Consider the following 18,918-nt stretch of genomic DNA (forward strand, 5'->3'; position numbering starts at 1 on the left):
CAGCGCCTGCAGGAAGCAAGTGGTGGGAGGAGCTGGATGGCCAGGGACTCAGTGGCTCATCTCAAAAAGCAGTCAACTACTCCAAAATATTTTAAATCTGAGAGGGGCACAGTGAGGAGAGGAAAGGAAAGAAAAATACCACCCCATAGCATAAATAAACCCAGAAGATGCTTTGCTGGAGTGCAGTCTGTTGGGAGAGTCCTTCAATTACCACAGACGCGCAGAACCAACAGACTTGTAAATCCAGGGATGACTGAGAAGCTCACAGAAAACACCAGAAAACACCATTGCAGCTGGTTGGGTGCCATCTTCACAGAGGAACACTGTGAGGGGTTGATTCCTGTCGCTTGAGGGAATAAATGCTTGTGGTCAAGATGAGGGATACTTTGACTCTTTACAGGCTGAGAAATTATGCACTAAAACACATAAGAACATAACTCTAGTATTGGATGGCCTCAAATTAATGAAGGTTGAGAGATCTTATCTATCTACACATCTAAATAATCAGTTTTAAATTAGCTACAGTAAATATCTAATTATTTCTTCTGCTACAGCCACCTCCCTCTTCCCTTAACATTTTGTGACAGAGCGTTGTGGACTATTGCTACAGCTTCAAATTTATGATTAATTATTCTTAAATTATTAAGAGTCTCCAACTAACGTGTCTTTATCTACCTGTAGACACATTTTGTCTACCTCCATCAAACTCCTTTGAAACAATCTCACCCTCAAAGCACCATTTCCCCTGAAATTGTTTTAACATCCCCAAAATTTATGGCATCCTTTGTTTTGCAAAATGGAGGATTTTTTAAAACAAACTTCATCCTTCCTCTTAACAAGAACAGGATGTGAAAAAACCTTGACTGAATAAGCCTTCCTGGAAAGCATGAGAGAAAGTCCAGAATCAGTAAAAGCCACTGTGTAAAAGCATAAAGAAGTCAACTTTCTGTGAAAGTACATTGCTCTATCAGGATACATTAAGAAGAAACTGGTTTTACAGAACCTGTACAAAATACAATAAATTACTGGGATTGTTCCCTTATGTCACTTTAGTTAACTGGGCACATTCAGTAGAATACATGAATGGATTATTTGGCAAAGCACTTGACTTATTGCCTACATGAATTATGGAAACTGATGTCCAAATTTTAAGTTGTGTGAATCACCTAAAAAAAATTAAAATAAGAAGCCTTACTTGATCTACAAGCTTTTACAATTTATGGCATAGGAAATGCAAAAGAATGATGTGGAATAAGGTCCTTTAGGTTCAGTTGGTGTGCAACAGTTCCCTGTCACTGCATGCTACCAGCGCTTATTATTCAGCTGACACCAGCAAGCCAGGCAAAGCTGTGCTGAAGTTTTATTTGCACAGCAATTTTAAACTTGACACTGAGGTCGGACTGCAGTAATAAACTGTAGGACTTAAGGGAAGAGTAATGAAGCAAGAGTGAGAGAAAGTAACACATTGCCTCTCTCTGCACTCTCCACTGTGCTCAGTGGATAACACAAGGGGCAGGTGCAGCATTTAAAACCACAGTAGCACTAGAACAGATGTTTTCAGTGCTCTTCTACTAAGCATGAGGTGAAACAGGAAGCAGGAGAACCACTTGTGCTACAATGCAATATTTCAAAATATAATGAGTAGGTACATGCCCAGCTCTCATTCTCTTGCTGGCAACCCACTGCCCATGGCTGTGCTGGCACAGGGCAAGGCCAGCGTCAGTTCCTGCAATTTCAGTACCTGCAAAAGCAACTTTGGTTACTAAATAACCCTGAGAGCTTGCTTCAGTGCAACCCATGAATTCACCCTTACTCAAATATAAACTCAGAACAGAGTTTAAGACAGTGAATCCTAAGGAACTGAGGATGAGGGAAAACTTCGTCCAACTATGCCGTCATTTGCAAAATTACATCCAATGCTTCAGAGAGCTGGTACTGGATCACTTTGCACAGCTCTTCACTGAGTCAGAACATGGCAACTGGCAGTCTGAGTGATGAATCGTGATCTGATGGCAGCAAAAAGCTCTCACAGCAACCCTACAGCTGAACTCTTCCAGATCAACCCATCCACTAATCCACCTCAAAGGAATTTACTTCCCTAACTCAAGAGTCAGACTTTTTGTCAGTGAGTCATCAATTCCCTTGTAAAGCAGTGTGCTACTTGTCTGCATTGCACAATTAGTAATACACATAAAGAGACTCAGGAAATGTTCATGACAAAGGCAGAATAAAAATGACTATACATCTAGATGGATTATATAATATATAATTTAAAATTTTATTTTAAAACTTTGCACATACACTTCTTCAGTATCCTCCTCTTTTGTTCATTGCACTGAAAAGTTTCAAAAAACACAAAATATATCCCTTTACTAAACATTTTTTGTTCTTAGGTTACAAAAAGATTAACATTTCACAGTCACAAAGCAGAAGTACATTGGTCCAAAACATCTTCCTCCAGCAGGTCCTTCCTTTCTTCAGGACATATAAACCCTAGACAGTTGTACAGATCTCAAGATATTAAGTGAAATGCCCATTGAAGGAAAGATAAATGTGGCAAGGTCTTAAAAAAAAATATCAAAATTAGACACCTATGAAAGAACATCAACAGCAATGGATTAAAAAAAAAGAAGAAAACAGAACAAGCATGGAGGTGGAGAAGGGCATCCTCCTTCAAGTACATCACAGGTAGAAATACAGCAGCACAGTCACAGCATCATTTAGTCACTCTCTCTATGACAGCCACATCACTGAGTCTTCATCTAGGACACATGGAGGAAAACTACTCACATACCTAAAATGTCTGAGAGGAACAACAGTTTCACACAGTTTGCCATTCATGTTTGATAGAAAAATGCTGAAAGTATTAGTACATAAAATGTAAAATAAAAGGAAAACAAGGCTGGAAGAAACACAGCAGATTTGCTCGAAGCATGTAGTGTTCTTTATAAACCTGGCAGAAGTTCAGAGCCAAAATCTGCCCAAACATCAAGAGCAGTTCTTCAGAAATATCCTGGAGGGACAGAGCTGACAGTACCTCACAAAACTTCTTGTCATATTTCTACACAGAAGTAACTGCAAATGGAAATCCACTATTAACAGCACATTTTGACCACTTTTCATTTAGTCTGTTAGCCCTGTTGTTTCTTAGAATTTATTAAAAAAAAAAAAATCTCCAGTGTGAGGCCACTAAAGAGCAGCCCTCTCAGACAATACACTTTTGTGTTCATGAAGGAAGCATTATTGTCTTAATGCACTAAAAGATGATTGTGTGTTACATAATCTGGTGTAAATTAAATTTCTAACCACCTTCTTAATAAAATTAAAGAAAGAAAATTTTAGCCTGTAGTGCAAGAGAAAAACATCTGAAATGGCTGTTCTACTTTCTGCAACAGTATTTCTGGGAGTATGGTAAAAGCTTCTTGGTTTTGAGTTTCTAGAAATGGGACTGGACTCGGCAGCAGAAGACAGTGCTACACTGCAGCTAACAAAACTCCTTTACTGGCACCTTTCCTTGCCATTATCCAAGGAAGGACAAGAATTTGCCCAACTTTCTAAGCACAGGCAAGGCAGAGCACTATGTGCAATAGCAATATGAATGCAGATGTAACTGAGACTCAGGTTCCTTGCTGCTGAGGCTGTGGCAGTTTTGGATACTGAGGGAACTTGACTGGCAAAAAGCCAGAGCACTGCCAGCATCAGGCAGTAGCTAAGATGACATGCCAGGGTTCTAAAATTTGGACTTAGTGCCTAACTTGCTCCAGTTTGAGGACACAAGGTGTCTGCTCATAACTTAGGAGCTTCACTGAGCCCTAGAGCAGCTGCAAGTCTGAACATGGCAGTGCCCATCCTGCATCTGAAAAATGGCATTGTGCACCAGGAATCCTCCCTGCCATCAGTCTTTCCTAATGCTGTGTAATGCAAAGTAATTCAGCCTTTGAAGGGAATTTGAAGTGCTTTTAATTATTCTTGCTTCTCCTCAATAAGAATACCTCCCCAACAGATGACTTCTACTTTCTGTTTCTGTGAGCCTGAGGTGTTTACATGTATTAACACCATGCCTTGAAGCAGAGCACCAGACCCCAGCTCAGGTATGCAAGTACCTCCTACTGAAAGCAGGTATAAGTGAAAGCCCAAGTACTAATGCATGGATCAGAGATGTGCCAGACACTCCAGGGAGGCAAGCACCTAAATATGTAACAGGTACTTTCCAAAAAAGCAAAACAAAAAGTGTCATGGCATAGTTTCAGTCATATACATCTAAGGATAAAATCTTTTATTAAAGTTCTCAGAATCATTAATTGATACTAATTGTTGATATTGTTGATACTGTATTTCTGCCCTTTCTGGGAGAGGGGCTGACAATGAACATAACTCAACCTGGGCCCAGCTGCTGCAGAGAAGCTCCTGACTGATGGCAATGCCTCAGATGAACAACAAACACCATGCAGGCTGATTCCCCAGCCCACCAGATCATGCTCTGAGAAGTCACCGGCCAGTTTGCTGCCACCAAGACATGCAGTCTGCTAACCTATCTCTTCAGGGGCACATTTAAAAACACCCCTGAATGAGAAGGTGCCTTTTCCATTGCCATTGAAATTTCACTTTCAAATTTTGGCAAATGCTACTGGAAATCTATTTCCATCACATTGGTGGAACTCAGTGGTTTTACAGCAACTGGTATGTGTGTTGACGCCATGTGACCAGACGAAGACCAGCAGTGCATCAACACTGAAATATTTGACCTGGGCTTGCAGTTGGTACCAGCAAGCACCAGCATCTTTGCTGTTTGCTTTGTCAGCACTAATTTGTTTGTCAAAGAGGATCTGAATTGCTAGAGGACTACACAACTGCATTTGTGAGGAGACAACAGGAGTTACATAGAGCTTGAAAAGCATGATTATAAGTTTATTAGGCCAAAAAGAAAGTGCAAGAGAAGATCTCTTGCTTAAACTTTAAAATGTATGAGGGGTCATGTGAAAAATATTCTAGACTCCAAGCCTCTCTTTTCACCCAGATGCACACAGAAAAAGAGGTAAAGAGAAAAAAAATCAGGAAAAAAGCACAAAAAGACATAATCAGATATGCCACTGATTTATGCTGAAGCCCTAGAATGTAAAACATCCATGTTCTGTACAGCTTTATCACATGAGGCACTGGGGAACTCATAGTGCAGTTTTCAGGCCAGAATCACGCAGCTTGCTGCAATGTTTGAGCTGTTCCACTCTCCACATTGCCTGCTTCCCTCCTGAGACTCTTCTGGGTCTAGAGATGTGCAGCAAGAGTAGTTTAAATCCACCAAACTGTACTTTCAGATGCAGTCAAGTCCAGCATCTGGGCAGCTGCAGCACACTCGGGCTGCGCCGTGTTTACACAGCACATCACAAATTACAGAACTGGCAAGCACTGGGCCACACTTGCCCAGGAGAGAGCCTGCAAAGGACACAGCATCTCCTTCTCTTTTGGAAAGGACACAACCTTTGTGAGCTCCCTAGTCAGTGCCCTACAGTGATGTCAGCTCCCTGTCTTTGTTCTTACTGAAGAAGTACAAACCAGATGAGCAGCTCCACACCAATGTGGTCTGGGCACAAATCAGGTGGGAGCTGGTTCCCCAGCCAATATACCCGCCTGTATGCTAGAACTTTCTGATTTTGTTTTCTCTTAAATTCCTATCAGTGAAGAGAGCTGCCTGCATGGACTGGGCAGCCAGGTTACACAGCAGACTTGCTCACTTGTTTCTCTCCTGGGCTACTGCTTTCATGTCAAAAATATTTACACAGATTTTCTTTATTTGAATTATCACTGCTAAGAAAAGAGCTGAAGCAAGCCAAGGGCTTGTATCTACCACAGTCATCTTGTCATCCTTGAGTACAATTCTCAGTGCCAAGAGGACAGAAAGTTTTAAGCTGTCCCTTTCTGATCACCACAGGAGAGTAGGCGAAGGTGTACTGAATAATAAACGAGGCAGGAAGAACTGAAACACCTTTGAAATAGATCACTATCTGTGTATCCAAATTGCTCATGAGAACAATACCACTACTTCAAATAGAAGTCCAACTGAAAACACACTCAGGAGCCCAAACAAATTTACTAAATCTCAACTGATGCAAAAATTTTATGGTCAGGGATCCTTTCAACAGGATAAAGCAGGCAGAACCATTCAATGAATGTAAATCTCTGATCCCAAAGAAACCCCAGCCTCCAGGTAAACATCACATAAAGCTGAGTTTGCATGCTCTGTATAATCATGGTATACACACAACAAGAAATCTTGACAAGTAACTCCTCACCCCAGAATAAATTCTGCCATACAGGACTGTGACCTATTTCTCCTGGAAAACTTTGCAGGTGACTGTTTTTAGCTGCAGTAAACAGGCATAGTTACACTGAAACCAATTTCAGTTTTCCTACTAAAATACAGGAGGTATAGTCTACTGAAGAAGAGACAAGAGAGGAAAATGGGGGCTCAAAGGATTACACAAGTTTGAAGTTGCCCATAGATAAGTCATGAATACAACTTTCTGAAAGAAAACTCTTGAGTCTCATATATGTATATCTATATTCTTAAATGAGATGTGACCCAAGCCCCCTTCTGAATATTTGGGGGTAGATTTCAGGAGCCTCCTTGGCTTCTGACACCCACGTCTACTTTCACAACTGAAATGGCTCTTCCAAGCTACATGGTAAACTGAGAAAAAAATTAATTCCCCACCCCACCTAGAGGGATGACAGAATTCATAATATGCTAGCAGCATTTAAATCCCATTCCTGTTAAGCACCAAAACCGCTTCTGTAGGGAAATTGGAATCTTAAGGGTTATCTTTAATCATATACAGTATATGTGCAGAACCCTACCTTCTGGGCAGAAAAACACCCCTCCAGCATTAGTTTTGATTAGATTATATCAACTGGAAGTGTCCTGGTCAGACCACCAAAAACCTCTTGTCTCTTTCAGGCCCTTCCCAGAAAGATCCCCGTCCTGTGACCGCTCCTGGCGCTCCTTTCAGGACTGCTTGTTGCCGTGGATCAGAGGGATGACGTAGACGGAGATGTCGTCCCCGGAGCCCAGCCTGTCGTTGGATATCCGCCAGCCGCGGTCCTTGAGCACGCCCCGCGCCCGCATCACCAGGTCCTGCGCCGCCAGCGTGTACCTGCGGACAGGGCGCAGAGCACCCAGGGACGGAGGCCTCCGTGAGCACCTGGGCTTGCACAGCCTGCTGCCTGCCAGACCTGATGCTGTGACCCACCAAGATATGCTTCCCAGTGTTGTACAAGCAGGCAGGAGAAACACAAACCATGGCATATGCACAAAGCAACTCCCTCCAGTTCAGTGACAGTTCCCGAATAAGAATGTAAAGCTATTTGACAGGCACCACTTGATCAAAAGTCACTGGCTATTCTAAGTGCCTGGCTTCACCAATCTTCAGAAAAATATTAAACATGCTTGCCTTAACAAATTGGCTTTCTAGTAGCAGTCTGAAGAATTGAGGACCCCAATAACACTACTTGTTGAAAACTACACACTTGTTCACTGACACCCCTGAAGGTAAATATGGCTCAACTACTTCAGAAATGAGCTGTAACGAAGAAAGCAATTTGACAACAAGTAATAGAGCATAAAAATAAAATCCAAATTTCACTTTAGGACCAACTTGTCTGTTTTCTTGACCATAGGAATGACTTTTAAATATCTTTTATTCTGAAAGTGGAAAAGGAAACTTACAGTTAATATGATTAGATTAACAGAGTCCCACAGCTCTTTCACATTTATGAGTTCAGTGAAAACTGCACGAATGTGAGTGGTCAAGTGCTTAATTTAGTGAAATACAAAGTTTCACATTGCTTCAAAACTTCCAGCCTGTGCTGGGCTGAGTGGCATAGGATTTATGGGAGTTATTTTTCTGTCCTGAAAAACTACCACATGCTGCCTAGGGGCAGAAGGGTGCCAGAGTCCAAAAGGTGCATAGACAGTGCTCTCATGTTCTTCCTTACTGCTTTACCTGCTGTTACTACATCAACACATCTGTGTACTCACTTAGAGTTTCCTCTGAAAGAAATCTCATTATGGGTGAACAGCTACTGTCATGTGTTTTACTTTGTCAGCCCAACACCTGGCCAAGAGGTTTTGCATTTGATTGGGTGGAGGCAAGCTTCTCTGTGATTTGATAATTAAAATTAACTGAATAGTTTAAAGAGCGACAAGAAAAAAACCTAGTCTGCATGGTTTTTATTAAAAGTATAAGTATCAACCTCCAGGATGATGCAGGGCTCTATGAAGGCAGACACAAAGGCCTTCAGAACTAAAGCACACCTCTGTGTTTCCAAAACCAGAAAGGACAAGAAGGATTTGCATTTCAGTACCCTCTTTTCTAGGGAGGATCCTTGACCAGAAATTATTTGCCTAGATCTCATCTGTAGAAAGGGAAAGAACAATATTTCTGTTGATCAGAAGCACTGTGTGCGTGTGTTTAGGTTTATCAATTACCTAGGATTCTTCTAACCTTAGAACTTTTCACCATAGAATTCCTTATTAAGTTGTAATTTCCATCATAGAGACTTTACTCAGTCTCTGGGGATAAAAGAAGAAAAAAAAAAAAAATCCAGTCATGTTTTGTGCCTAGAGTTTTGATGCCTTGAACTCTGAGGACTCCTTTGAATCAAGATGCTCTACTAGAAAGATTTCTTCAAAGTAAATGAGCCAACGACTAACTACTCAAAAGGTCTGATGACAAACTCAAGTAATGTTGTGCAGCTGCAATGCACCCACTGTTCCTGATGGTACTGAGGGATAAAATTTCCAGGCCTCACTAGTCTTGACAAATAATTTACTTTAGCAGTAAAAGAAGGGCCAAAAGACATGAAGTCTAACCCACATGCTTGCAAACACACATGCACTGAGATCAGTCTGTGCCACAACCTTGAGCTAGAACATCAGGATGTAAGAAGAAGCACTGCCCTTACTGTCCCAATGCAACATGAAATTGTGTTTTCTAAGGGAAAAAAACCCAAACATACATACTTGCACTCCTCAGTTCTCAAATCAGATGCAGGGCTAAGGAACAAAAGGACTCCACGTGGCAAGCAAGAAACTGAAATATTTATTCACAGCATGTCTGATGCTGAGTGAATTCTGGCAAGAACATATTTCCCAAAGATTTCTCAGCTATTGTCAGAATTTAAGAAAGAAACACCCATCATTCTGCAAGAAAACTTTGCCTTCCTGCTTTTTCTAATTAACAAGGACTCTCCACATCTAAGGAGTACAAAAGAGTGAGTATTGCTTTTGATTGTATTTGGCTTTTGCTGCTGAATGTTTGGAGAGGGGAAGATTAAAAAACGGAATTTTAATAAACACGAAATTCTCTTGTAGACAAACTGTGAAATACTCAAGAAAACCAGCACAATGAAGCAAAGAAAAAAGGAACAGGTGAAGGCAGTAGTGAAGTAAAGTATTCCTCTCCTGTGTAGAACTGAATTGAAGCAAAGCTGTTCAACTTGGCACTAGAAGAGATAGGGTGAGTCTCTTGTACCTGGAGATGAATAGTAGCTGCAGTCCATTACTGAATGTTTTATTCTCCAGTGCTATGAAATTGGGATTCAGCTGTCGAGACAGCATTAGAGAACTGCTGAAGTAGTTTTAAAGTATCCACTTCCTCCTAATGAATAGCCTTGCTGGAATACAACTTTTGTGTTTTAAGAATAAATATATGGAGGTTTCTTTCTTATGCCAAAGCTTTCTGCATTGATCACTGAAAGTACTGAAGGAGAAATGGTGACAGTGGGGGAATCGTGCTGCTGTCTGAGCAGCTTCTTATCTCCTCACACCCAGCAGAGGTGGAGGAGCTCCTCAGCATCCTCATAAATCTCTAGTGAGAAGGAAAACAGGGGGACAAGAAATGACAAAAAGAAGGATGAGAAGTAAAAGATTCCCAAGGACATAGATGCAGCTGAAGGAAGTTGGCAAAAGTCACAGTTCTCCATCTTCATACCTTTTCAGAGAGCTGATGTATGGACAGCAGCAGTGGCACTGCCACCTGTCCTTTGCTAGGAGCCCCGAAATGCTCATCTGCCACAAGACCCAGGAGAAATGAACTGTCTAAGAAATCCTGCTCCATCCCAGCCTCTTCACTCCACCACAGCCCTCCCACAGGAATTGTTCTCTAAACAAATGAGTGCCCAAATGCCCTGAGGCTGCATCTGCATGGCTGGATGAAGAGAGACCTGAGGACTTTGCTCTCGCTGCACTTGGAGATGTCCAGGCACATGCTATGTTTGACAGAATTCAGAAATGTTTTTTTTGTGGGCAACAAATACTCACAGTAAGTACCACCAGGAGAGAGTCCCAAGAGCATTGCTGGGGGCTGTAAGCTCTTACCCATCAGCCTATAAAGTGACTTCTAATTCAAATGGGAGGGATATTGGTCCCGCAAGGAGCTAATTATGTAACAGATAAGTACTCTGCAGCTCTAAAATCCTCTCTAGGCTTTTTTTTTTTTTCTCTTTTCCTTTCTAATATGCTCCTGTCAGGAAATAAGTAGGCTATGGGGTCAGATGGATCCAGAGGCTGCTCCACAGGTTGGTTCTCCTGAAGACCATAGCATTGCCAAACCCAGGGTGCAAGTCTCTTACATTCTGACAATTTTTCTACATCCCTAGAGATATTACATTTTCAGGTGATCACCTCACCACAGATTATGTCACTGCACCCATCACAGAACCTGACATTTTCTGGGATAACATTTCCTTTAAACATAACATTTATAATACAGCAAAGGAGATTTTTCTGTCACTGACTAGTGAGAGGAATGAAGGCAGCTCCACAGCTTGAGCTGGAATGCTACAGTAAATTCATTAGTTATACCTCATTTAGACCACTGTGAAATAATTACAAAGAACCTCTCACATAGTACTTTAAAACCTTTAAATATTCTTTATAACCAAGCAGCAAGAGCAATCCCACAAAGGTAATTTTCATAAATATCATTGTAAACTATATGAGAGACTGCTCTAATTACCTTTTGCATGCTGCCATGAGAAATGTCTTGCCATCACTATCTGTAAGCCTCTAAACGATCTGGCACAAAGTTGCTTAAAGGAACAAATTTATTTACAATTCAGATGTCCATTCAAAGACCAGTAGGTCAAACAGCAATAAATGTGTTTGTTCTAAGTTATAAACAGCAGGCTTAGCTCTGGAATGTGTGGTACTCACGCTGCCACAAACAGTGACTAATCCCCCACAATTACTAAACCAGTAGGAGAAAATCTAAATCAAAACAAAGAAAATACAATTTTCCTTTAGTGTCTCTCATTGCTCTGAGTGTTCTATAACGGATGAAATAACTCATCTAAGAAGTTAAAAAGGTTGAAGAATCCTGCTTCCTACTGCAGCAATCATGGTGGCCATCACCATCACCTTAGTAAAGACCAAAAGGAACAAAAGAGACCCAACGCACCCTGACTATATTCTCAACAGATGGGACTGGTGAGGATGGAAGGCAGGGCCAACCTTTCCTAAATACCAGATGAGAATGGAGACAGAGCAGGACAGAGGTATTGCATGTTATTACCAGGTGCCTCTGCAAGAATCTCAAGGGTGAAGGAATGAGAACAAAAGCACCACAGCTTTTCTGAATGGTGTTAGGGAATAACTGAAAGTCGACTGGATAGGGAATCTCCTTCTACCTTAAATTAATGGCATATCTGCATTGCACTCGGCCTGATGCCCTGGAAGTGCCCTTAGCTGATCCTGTCTGATCTCCTCCCAGAGAAAGGGCAGACAGCTGCATGTCTGCTGAAGTAGAGATGGCCTGGGGGTGTCATTCATACACCTCATCTTTGGCATAAGGAGATGGGCAAAGTCAAAATATTGTAGTTGCAGCTTCATGATAATCATCAATCTTCCATTCTCCTGATAATTGCAGCAAAACCTGTTTTTGCATTCCATATTTTTAAGTGTCAGAGCAAGAAAATACTGCTGTTGAGTCATTTTGAAGGTGTTCTCCCTTTAAAACCCAAGTCACTGTCAAGGTGTCCATACCCAGTTACCTTGTCTGTTGATGAACAGGGCTGACCCTGTGAAGATGACCACTTAGAAATATGAGAAACAGCAAGCATTTTGAGATCAGTCTTAGCTGTTTCTGAAACTCCACTTTCCACAGACCAACTGGGGATGTGTAAAATCTCTCTTTCCTGCTCTCAGCCAAGGGTGAGGGCAGAACAAAATGGTAGATGGCCCTAAATTCACTAGCAACACACACTTCCCTTCCTGAACAGTCCCTAAGAACAAATAAAGCTCTTTCCACTTTCACAGTCCCATTTACAAACAAGAGACTTCTGATCTCTGGCACAATGTTTTAATTCACAGTGACACTGAACTCAGTAGCAGACAAACCTATGGACAAACTCAAGGCAGAAAGCCTCTAGATGGTTGTTTGGGAACTTGTTTGTTCACGTGATGGTATGTTTTAAGGACAGAAACTGATAATCTAAGATGTGATAAAGGTAGAAAAAGGAAGAGCATGAGGTAGATTAAAATGAAGAAATGAAGCAGGATCTAATTAAATGAAATACAAGTCAGACATTCCACCTGTTTTGTCACCACACCAATCCTGCAGCTGGTAGCACCGAGCATCCTCTATGGAAGGTGGGTTTAAAGGTCACACCAAGACTAGGAATGAGAGGGAACCACAGTGTGCAGTATTTATGTACATACACAGTGAGAGAGAGGGAGATGTTGAGGATGTCCTTCTGAGAAACAATCTTTAGTGTTATGCATTGTCCAGGCGAGAGACTTGTTGCCATGTTCTTCCAAGACCCCAGCCTCCTACAGTTTTCACAGGACCTCATACAGCAAACAAAATGGATCCCATGCCATGATACTGTCATCCCACACCTACTCCTTTGAAGGCAGGCATTTCTGAGTTATAAAAGAGCCAGCCCCTGCTCCAACTGCTCACATCTGCTGTAGAGGCTCCATCCAACCTATAAAATGTCTTCTTGTAAGTGTTGCATATTTCCCAAATGTTATTCATATCATACTTTCTATGAAAACATGTTACCAGAAAGTGCTCTTCTATGGAGAAGCTAGAAAATGGGGGATAAGCACGAACCTGTGGGGATCATCAGGGTCACAGTTCGGTAGAAAGTTAGTGACAGCTTCTGCCACTTCTTCATTTAACAGCACATCCCAGAGTCCGTCAGTAGCTAGGATCAGGACATCATCCGGCCCATGCTCGTACTGCAGGAGGTCATACACTCGCACCTAAAAGAAAAACACCCAAGGCACATTCATGAAGGAGGTGATTGTCAGACCTGTTTGTGAAACATTGTGGAGTTTGGCTGTGAGTTTATCAGGTGCAGCCAGGGCACTGACCTAACCTCCCATGGCACTGGTGGAGCCTGTCACAATGCAGCCCTTCCTGCTGCAGCTCAGCGTGGCGCAGGTGCTAACCCCAGACAGGATGGATCAAGTGTTCCAAACCAGGCTCTAAGGCTCTCTGCTGTCTGATGCCAGAAGCACTTGAAGCCTCCCCCACCCAAGCCTGGCTTCAGTGCATGCAGCTCCTCCCTATCATTGGCAGGACTAGTCATATGGAAGCTGAATAATTTATTTGATGAATTTTTGATATTTTCTAATAAAATATTCACAAATAATTGTTTTCACTATTTGTCCTGATCCATTTAAGCCTGCCAGATTGCATGTTTGGAAGTGCCTGTGTGACAGCCGGCACTGCATTCACTTTTCTAAACCTGAGGCAGCTGCTGCACTCGAGTTTGGCCTGAGCAAGTGAGTGGTTCCATGAAATGCAGAGAAACTGCTCAGTCACATGTATCTGTAAGGATTTCAGCAGCTACAGACCAATTCAGGATCTGCACAAAAGTGAAGCTTATTTGCACTATTAAAATACCCGCTGACTTCAATTTGTCTGTCTGCAGCCCTAGTCAGGCTGATCACTGCTGGCACCTCTTCACACCCTGCCTTTTAAAACAACTTCCACCATCCTCTTCCCAGAGAGGCTGAGAGTGGTGGAGGCAGTCAAGGTGGGGGTTTCTGCAGGGCCATCAGCTGTGTCAGAATGCAAGCAAAGGCCATAGAAAGTGTTTTAAAGCAAGCCTTTAGCTTGGTGTAACTCCCCTTCCAGCACATGCTGTACTCCAGCTGAGAAATGCCTGCAATTCCCAGGTTGTAATGGGGAGCCATTAGAGAGCATTTTAATTACCACAGCAACAGTCACAGTTTGAAAGAACTGCAGCAACTACAGTAAGGCAGACAGGAGGGAAGGATCACCTATACTGAAATTCAGAAACGGTGCACCTCATCATGCACCTGCTCCAGCCCTGGACTTCACTAACAGCAGTTAGTCAGGACAAGCACTGGGCATAACAAGAAAATATGAGCTGTTTTATTCTCCCTCATGGTGCACTCTCCCCTCAGGAGCCATGGAGCAGGCAATGCATATAAAATGCCTGGACCTTTTAATGTAATTATGCTTTTATGGGACTGCAACCAGTACCACAGAGAAAAAAAAATTTAAAAATCACCTAGATCTGACTGCTAATCCTTACCAGTTTGCCTTTCACTCTAAAGCACAAGAAGGTCATTTGTAAAATGTAACCTTCACTTCATTATCTAAGGTAGCAGCTGAATAAGGACTTTGGAGAGGATTAAATTCAAGGCAAGATACTCTCTTCATTAGAGCATATCTGCTTATTCAGACTTGAGTGGGAATATAGAAAAGACCCCTATATGCAGCACAGCTCTCATCTCAAGCTTACTGTACAGAAATCAGTAGCTGTCATAGTCCCTGTCTCTCAGAATTTATTTCAGCCTTAACAGGTCACAGTTGCAACTCAGAAATCACTGGAGCATGGAGGCTGAGTTGGCCAACACAACCATCAATATACAGCACGTGTTTTGGTCAGATCTCCTGGGGACCAGCAAATACTTGAGAAAGCATCACAGTTAATGCTCAGGGATCACTCAGCACCAGGACCCTGGTAGGGCTAACCAAGCTTCAAACATCTGTGCTGGGAAAAACATATCCCAACTGAGGCAAAAAACACATTACATCACAGGATCCATTTTTGCAGCTTAGGTGGGGAAGAAGGTGGAAAGCAAAACCATGCATCACTGATTGGAATTCTCCTGAAATCAACCATTTTGTCTGACTGAGGAGTGGCACTGGGATGGATGAGAAAATTTTCAAAGCTACCTGCAGGCAGTCCATGAGCAAGATCAAGAAGAGACCATTTTATCAAGAATATGTTTTGTTTTAGGGGAACAAGAAAAAGAAAATGCATTCCCTGATTTATTGTGTAATCTAGGAAGAAGGTAGGGTACTTTCTAAAAGGACAAGCTTTGTGAAGTGGGCACCTCCAGCAAAAAGGCATATGTTGAGAAGAAACTAGATGTCAGAAAAGACACAGAGGACGGTGAGGTGTTCGGCTAGACCTCAGGCTAAGGAAAAGAGAGTACCAAGGTTACAGGGGACAAGCTTGGGGCAACTGATGCAAAATTGTTGCATATAAGGACCAGTAGGGCAGGCAACAAAACATTTAATGAAATGCAGTTTTATCTGCCTTCCAGTTACCTTAAGTCCTTTCTTTGTGTCTTGCCTTGGATTTCTAAAATACAGCTGTAAGTGCCCCTAATATGTTTCTGACAAAAAAGAGTTAGAGCTGTCCAGTCTATTGCAGGGTCAGGTTATGTTCACAGACTGCCTCGTCCAGGTGCAGAAAGTAACCAGCTCCTAACCCTTCATTCTTCTGCCAGCACCTTTGTTCTAGTTCTTTCTTGGGTCAATGAGGGTCTCTTGCAGGAGCACCCAGTGGCTTCAGCTGGCTTGGAGCAGGGTGACAGCAGAGCTCCTGGAGGCACACATGCTGGGCAGCACCACCAGGGCACGTGGAATGGAAGCTCAGCCCAGCAGGGCTCACTGAACACCCACTCCACACACATACCACACTGTGCAGCACCCACAGCACACTCCACACTGTACAAAAAAAGGTAAGAGTATGATATGCCACAGTTTTGAAGTATGAGGAGACATCCAGGGAATTACCTAAGTGCCTGCAACAGGAATGAACCCATGGCCCTTTAAATCTTACATGAATAAAAGCAGTTCAATGATTGCAATGAAAATTACTATTTAATTTTTTTAGATTCCAAAGTAAACATTCCCAATGACTGCCTCCTTCCTGTAGCTGTATTTCAGAGAAGTAAAGCGTGACATTTAAGGAAAGTTCTGTCTGTGACACAAGTTTGCGCAAAGCTGCTCACACATTGCAGAACCCTGCTCCTTCAGGTGACAGCTGGCTGGACAATGACTGGCAATGCAGATGTTTCCTTAACTGGTGCAGCACCCTTGACAAATTTCCTAACAATGCCATCTTGAATCTTTATAGTCTTTTCCTTGTGAATTGCTGCTTCTGTAGCCAGACATCGCTGCAGAATTGAATTTGTGTCCTTGGCCTCCCATGATGTCCTGAGAGCCCTCTCAGCAACTCCCTCCAGCCCACCAATCCCTTCTTGTGTGAAGAATGAGTTTCTCACTCATTTAAATTAATCTCTCTGGAATATCAGGGCAGCTCTGGAAGAAGCCAAGTTCAGTCACTATACTTCTCCCATCTGCTGATGTCTTATTGATGTAAAGTAGCTGACCTGTTAACTAGCTGAACCTGACATCAGCAACCAGAAAATGTAAAAACTGTAAGGAACAAGCAGAAGAACCTCAGCAGCACAGCCAACTATCAAGCCACAGCAATATAAGGGTTACCCTTATATCCTACAGATAGAATAATACTGCTTAACCTGACAAGTACTTACAGATCTGCTGACAGGTAACAGTGGATACACACCACCAGAGCCCATAGTCATACACATCTTTCTGAACATGCAGTATGCAGTTTGTCAAATAATGTTCTTCTTCAATCCAGGTACTTGTTTCTCATATTATATATTACCTACATGCAGTCAAGAACACTGAGAAAACTGCTCTGGGCAAGCAATGAACAAACTGGTGGGCTGGTTTTTATTTACATTTCAAACAGATCTACCCACCAGACAAACCCAGCCTTTGGCTGCTGCGAAGGAGCACGGCAGCCCTGCCAAGGTGCTGTGCCTCACTGGCCACGCTTGTTTTTAAGAGGCAGCCACGGCGAGTCCCTGCGGCTGGAAAACCGCTCACAACAGTGACATGTGAGCCTGCAGCCACCTGAGGTGCTCCTCAGCAGCTGGCCTCAGGGAATTCCAGCTGAACAACAGCCTGCATTCACTCCCTGCACTATTGATCAACCCGGCTACTTCAATAAATTAAGCCCTTTCTTAATTGTATCATCCCTTTTATACACAGTGTTATCCAGTGCAGCTTTCCTGGCAAATGATGAGATCTTTCAATACCACTCTCCATGTAATTTATATGTAAATAATAAAAAGTGGGTCCCAACACTGCTCCCTGCAGCATTCACCAATTAATCTCCTTTTAGCTTTTTACTGCCACCCTTTGTTTCCTGCCCGTTAGCCTATTTCCAGTAGACTGTGCCAACTTTCCACTTTGTCTGTAGCTTCTTATCTTTTATATTAATAACCTGTGATGCACAACAGTTTCTCAAATGTTCTGAGGAATCAAAGTTCATGCAAGAGCATAAACTGTATTTTTAATTATTATTATTTTAATTCTCTTGTCGACATAACCTCAAGGACCTGAAGCCACTTAAGTGTGATGTTTGCTTCCTGAAGCCACTTTAACTCCCTTTGATTATACTGTGCTTCTCTATGTATTTGCCTTATTTGTTCCTTGGGATGGTGTAATTCGTGAGGATTTCTCCAAAAGGCAGATACGAATCTAAAATGGTCTCCTTGGACATATTTGTGGAGTTGTCAGAAAGATTTTATGCACACTGGAATAACAAAACTTTTCTTCATTACCTTCGTATCATTTACTCTGATGGCTGGCTTTGGGTGCCTTGCTGGCAAGGGCCAAAAGCTGCCATCAGAGCCACATCTTTCCCCACCAAATATCTGAGATGCCATTCAAAAAATTTCGGGATAAAATTCTGCCTTTCATCTGCAACAAGGCAGCTCTAAGTTTTGAAAAGCAGAATTTCCTGCTGAAAGCTTTCAAATTAACTGTTCCATTATGAAAAATAAATATTTAATTCCATGCCAGAGAGCCTCAGCCATGGCTTGCCTGCTTTGTGCTACTCCAGTTCATTATAAAAGGTTCAAACCTCTAGAGCTCACCAACCTGCAGAAGTCCTCCAAATCTGGTCTCATAACAGCTGAGCCAGTGAATACTGATTACATTTGTCAGTCTTGGCTGCATGACTTTTCCTCCCATAGCCTGGCACTCTGTCAAAGTATCATTTCACACCACCCTCAAATTACTATTATATGCCTATTTCTGGATGTAGTCTCAGGGATGTTTACCTTTCCTTGAGCTAAATTTTGGTGGATATGGCACACCAGAACTTTGTCACACTGGAAGTAAAATGTTCAGAAAACTCACCACACCGCCCCTTACTCGAGAAAGAACACTACAATTACGGCACAGAAACGGGAGCCAGAGGACTTGGATCTTCCCTCTATCACGACTCACTCTGTGCCTTAATTTCCTGTGCCTCCTCTTTTCCAGGTCTGGAAACCACACACTGTGCTTCCCTACCTCTATATAAACAATTCAGAATCCAGTGTTGCACAGGGACCAAATATGACTGCTGCCTGACACCACCGCCTTCACTTCCAAATGCCAAGCCTCCCAGGTGGCAGAATAAAGATGTTGTTTCTTAATGCCGGTTTCTGTGCAAGGTGCGCTGCCCATGTTTGGACAGAACAAGTCAGGGAAAAACATGAGGAGTTAAAGCACTGGAGCTCTCTCTGGGAAGAGAAGCAAGAGATGATTAAGAGGAGGAGATGCA

General features: G+C 42.4%; 1 protein-coding gene across 1 annotated transcript in view; it reads right to left on the minus strand.

Moving 5' to 3' along the window:
- Positions 1 to 2,254: 2,254 nt before the first annotated feature.
- The window catches only part of PPM1H (protein phosphatase, Mg2+/Mn2+ dependent 1H), a 129,736-nt gene continuing 113,072 nt past the window's right edge, over positions 2,255 to 18,918 (minus strand). The window contains exons 9-10 of the mRNA XM_059472413.1: positions 13,113 to 13,264; positions 2,255 to 7,151 (exon numbers count right to left, since the gene is read on the minus strand). Coding sequence (XP_059328396.1) covers positions 7,004 to 7,151; positions 13,113 to 13,264 — 300 coding nt within the window. The 3' untranslated portion in view covers positions 2,255 to 7,003. The remainder of the gene's footprint in view (positions 7,152 to 13,112; positions 13,265 to 18,918) is intronic.

The sequence above is a fragment of the Ammospiza nelsoni genome, chromosome 5 (assembly GCF_027579445.1).
Source record: "Ammospiza nelsoni isolate bAmmNel1 chromosome 5, bAmmNel1.pri, whole genome shotgun sequence".
NCBI lineage: Eukaryota > Metazoa > Chordata > Aves > Passeriformes > Passerellidae > Ammospiza > Ammospiza nelsoni.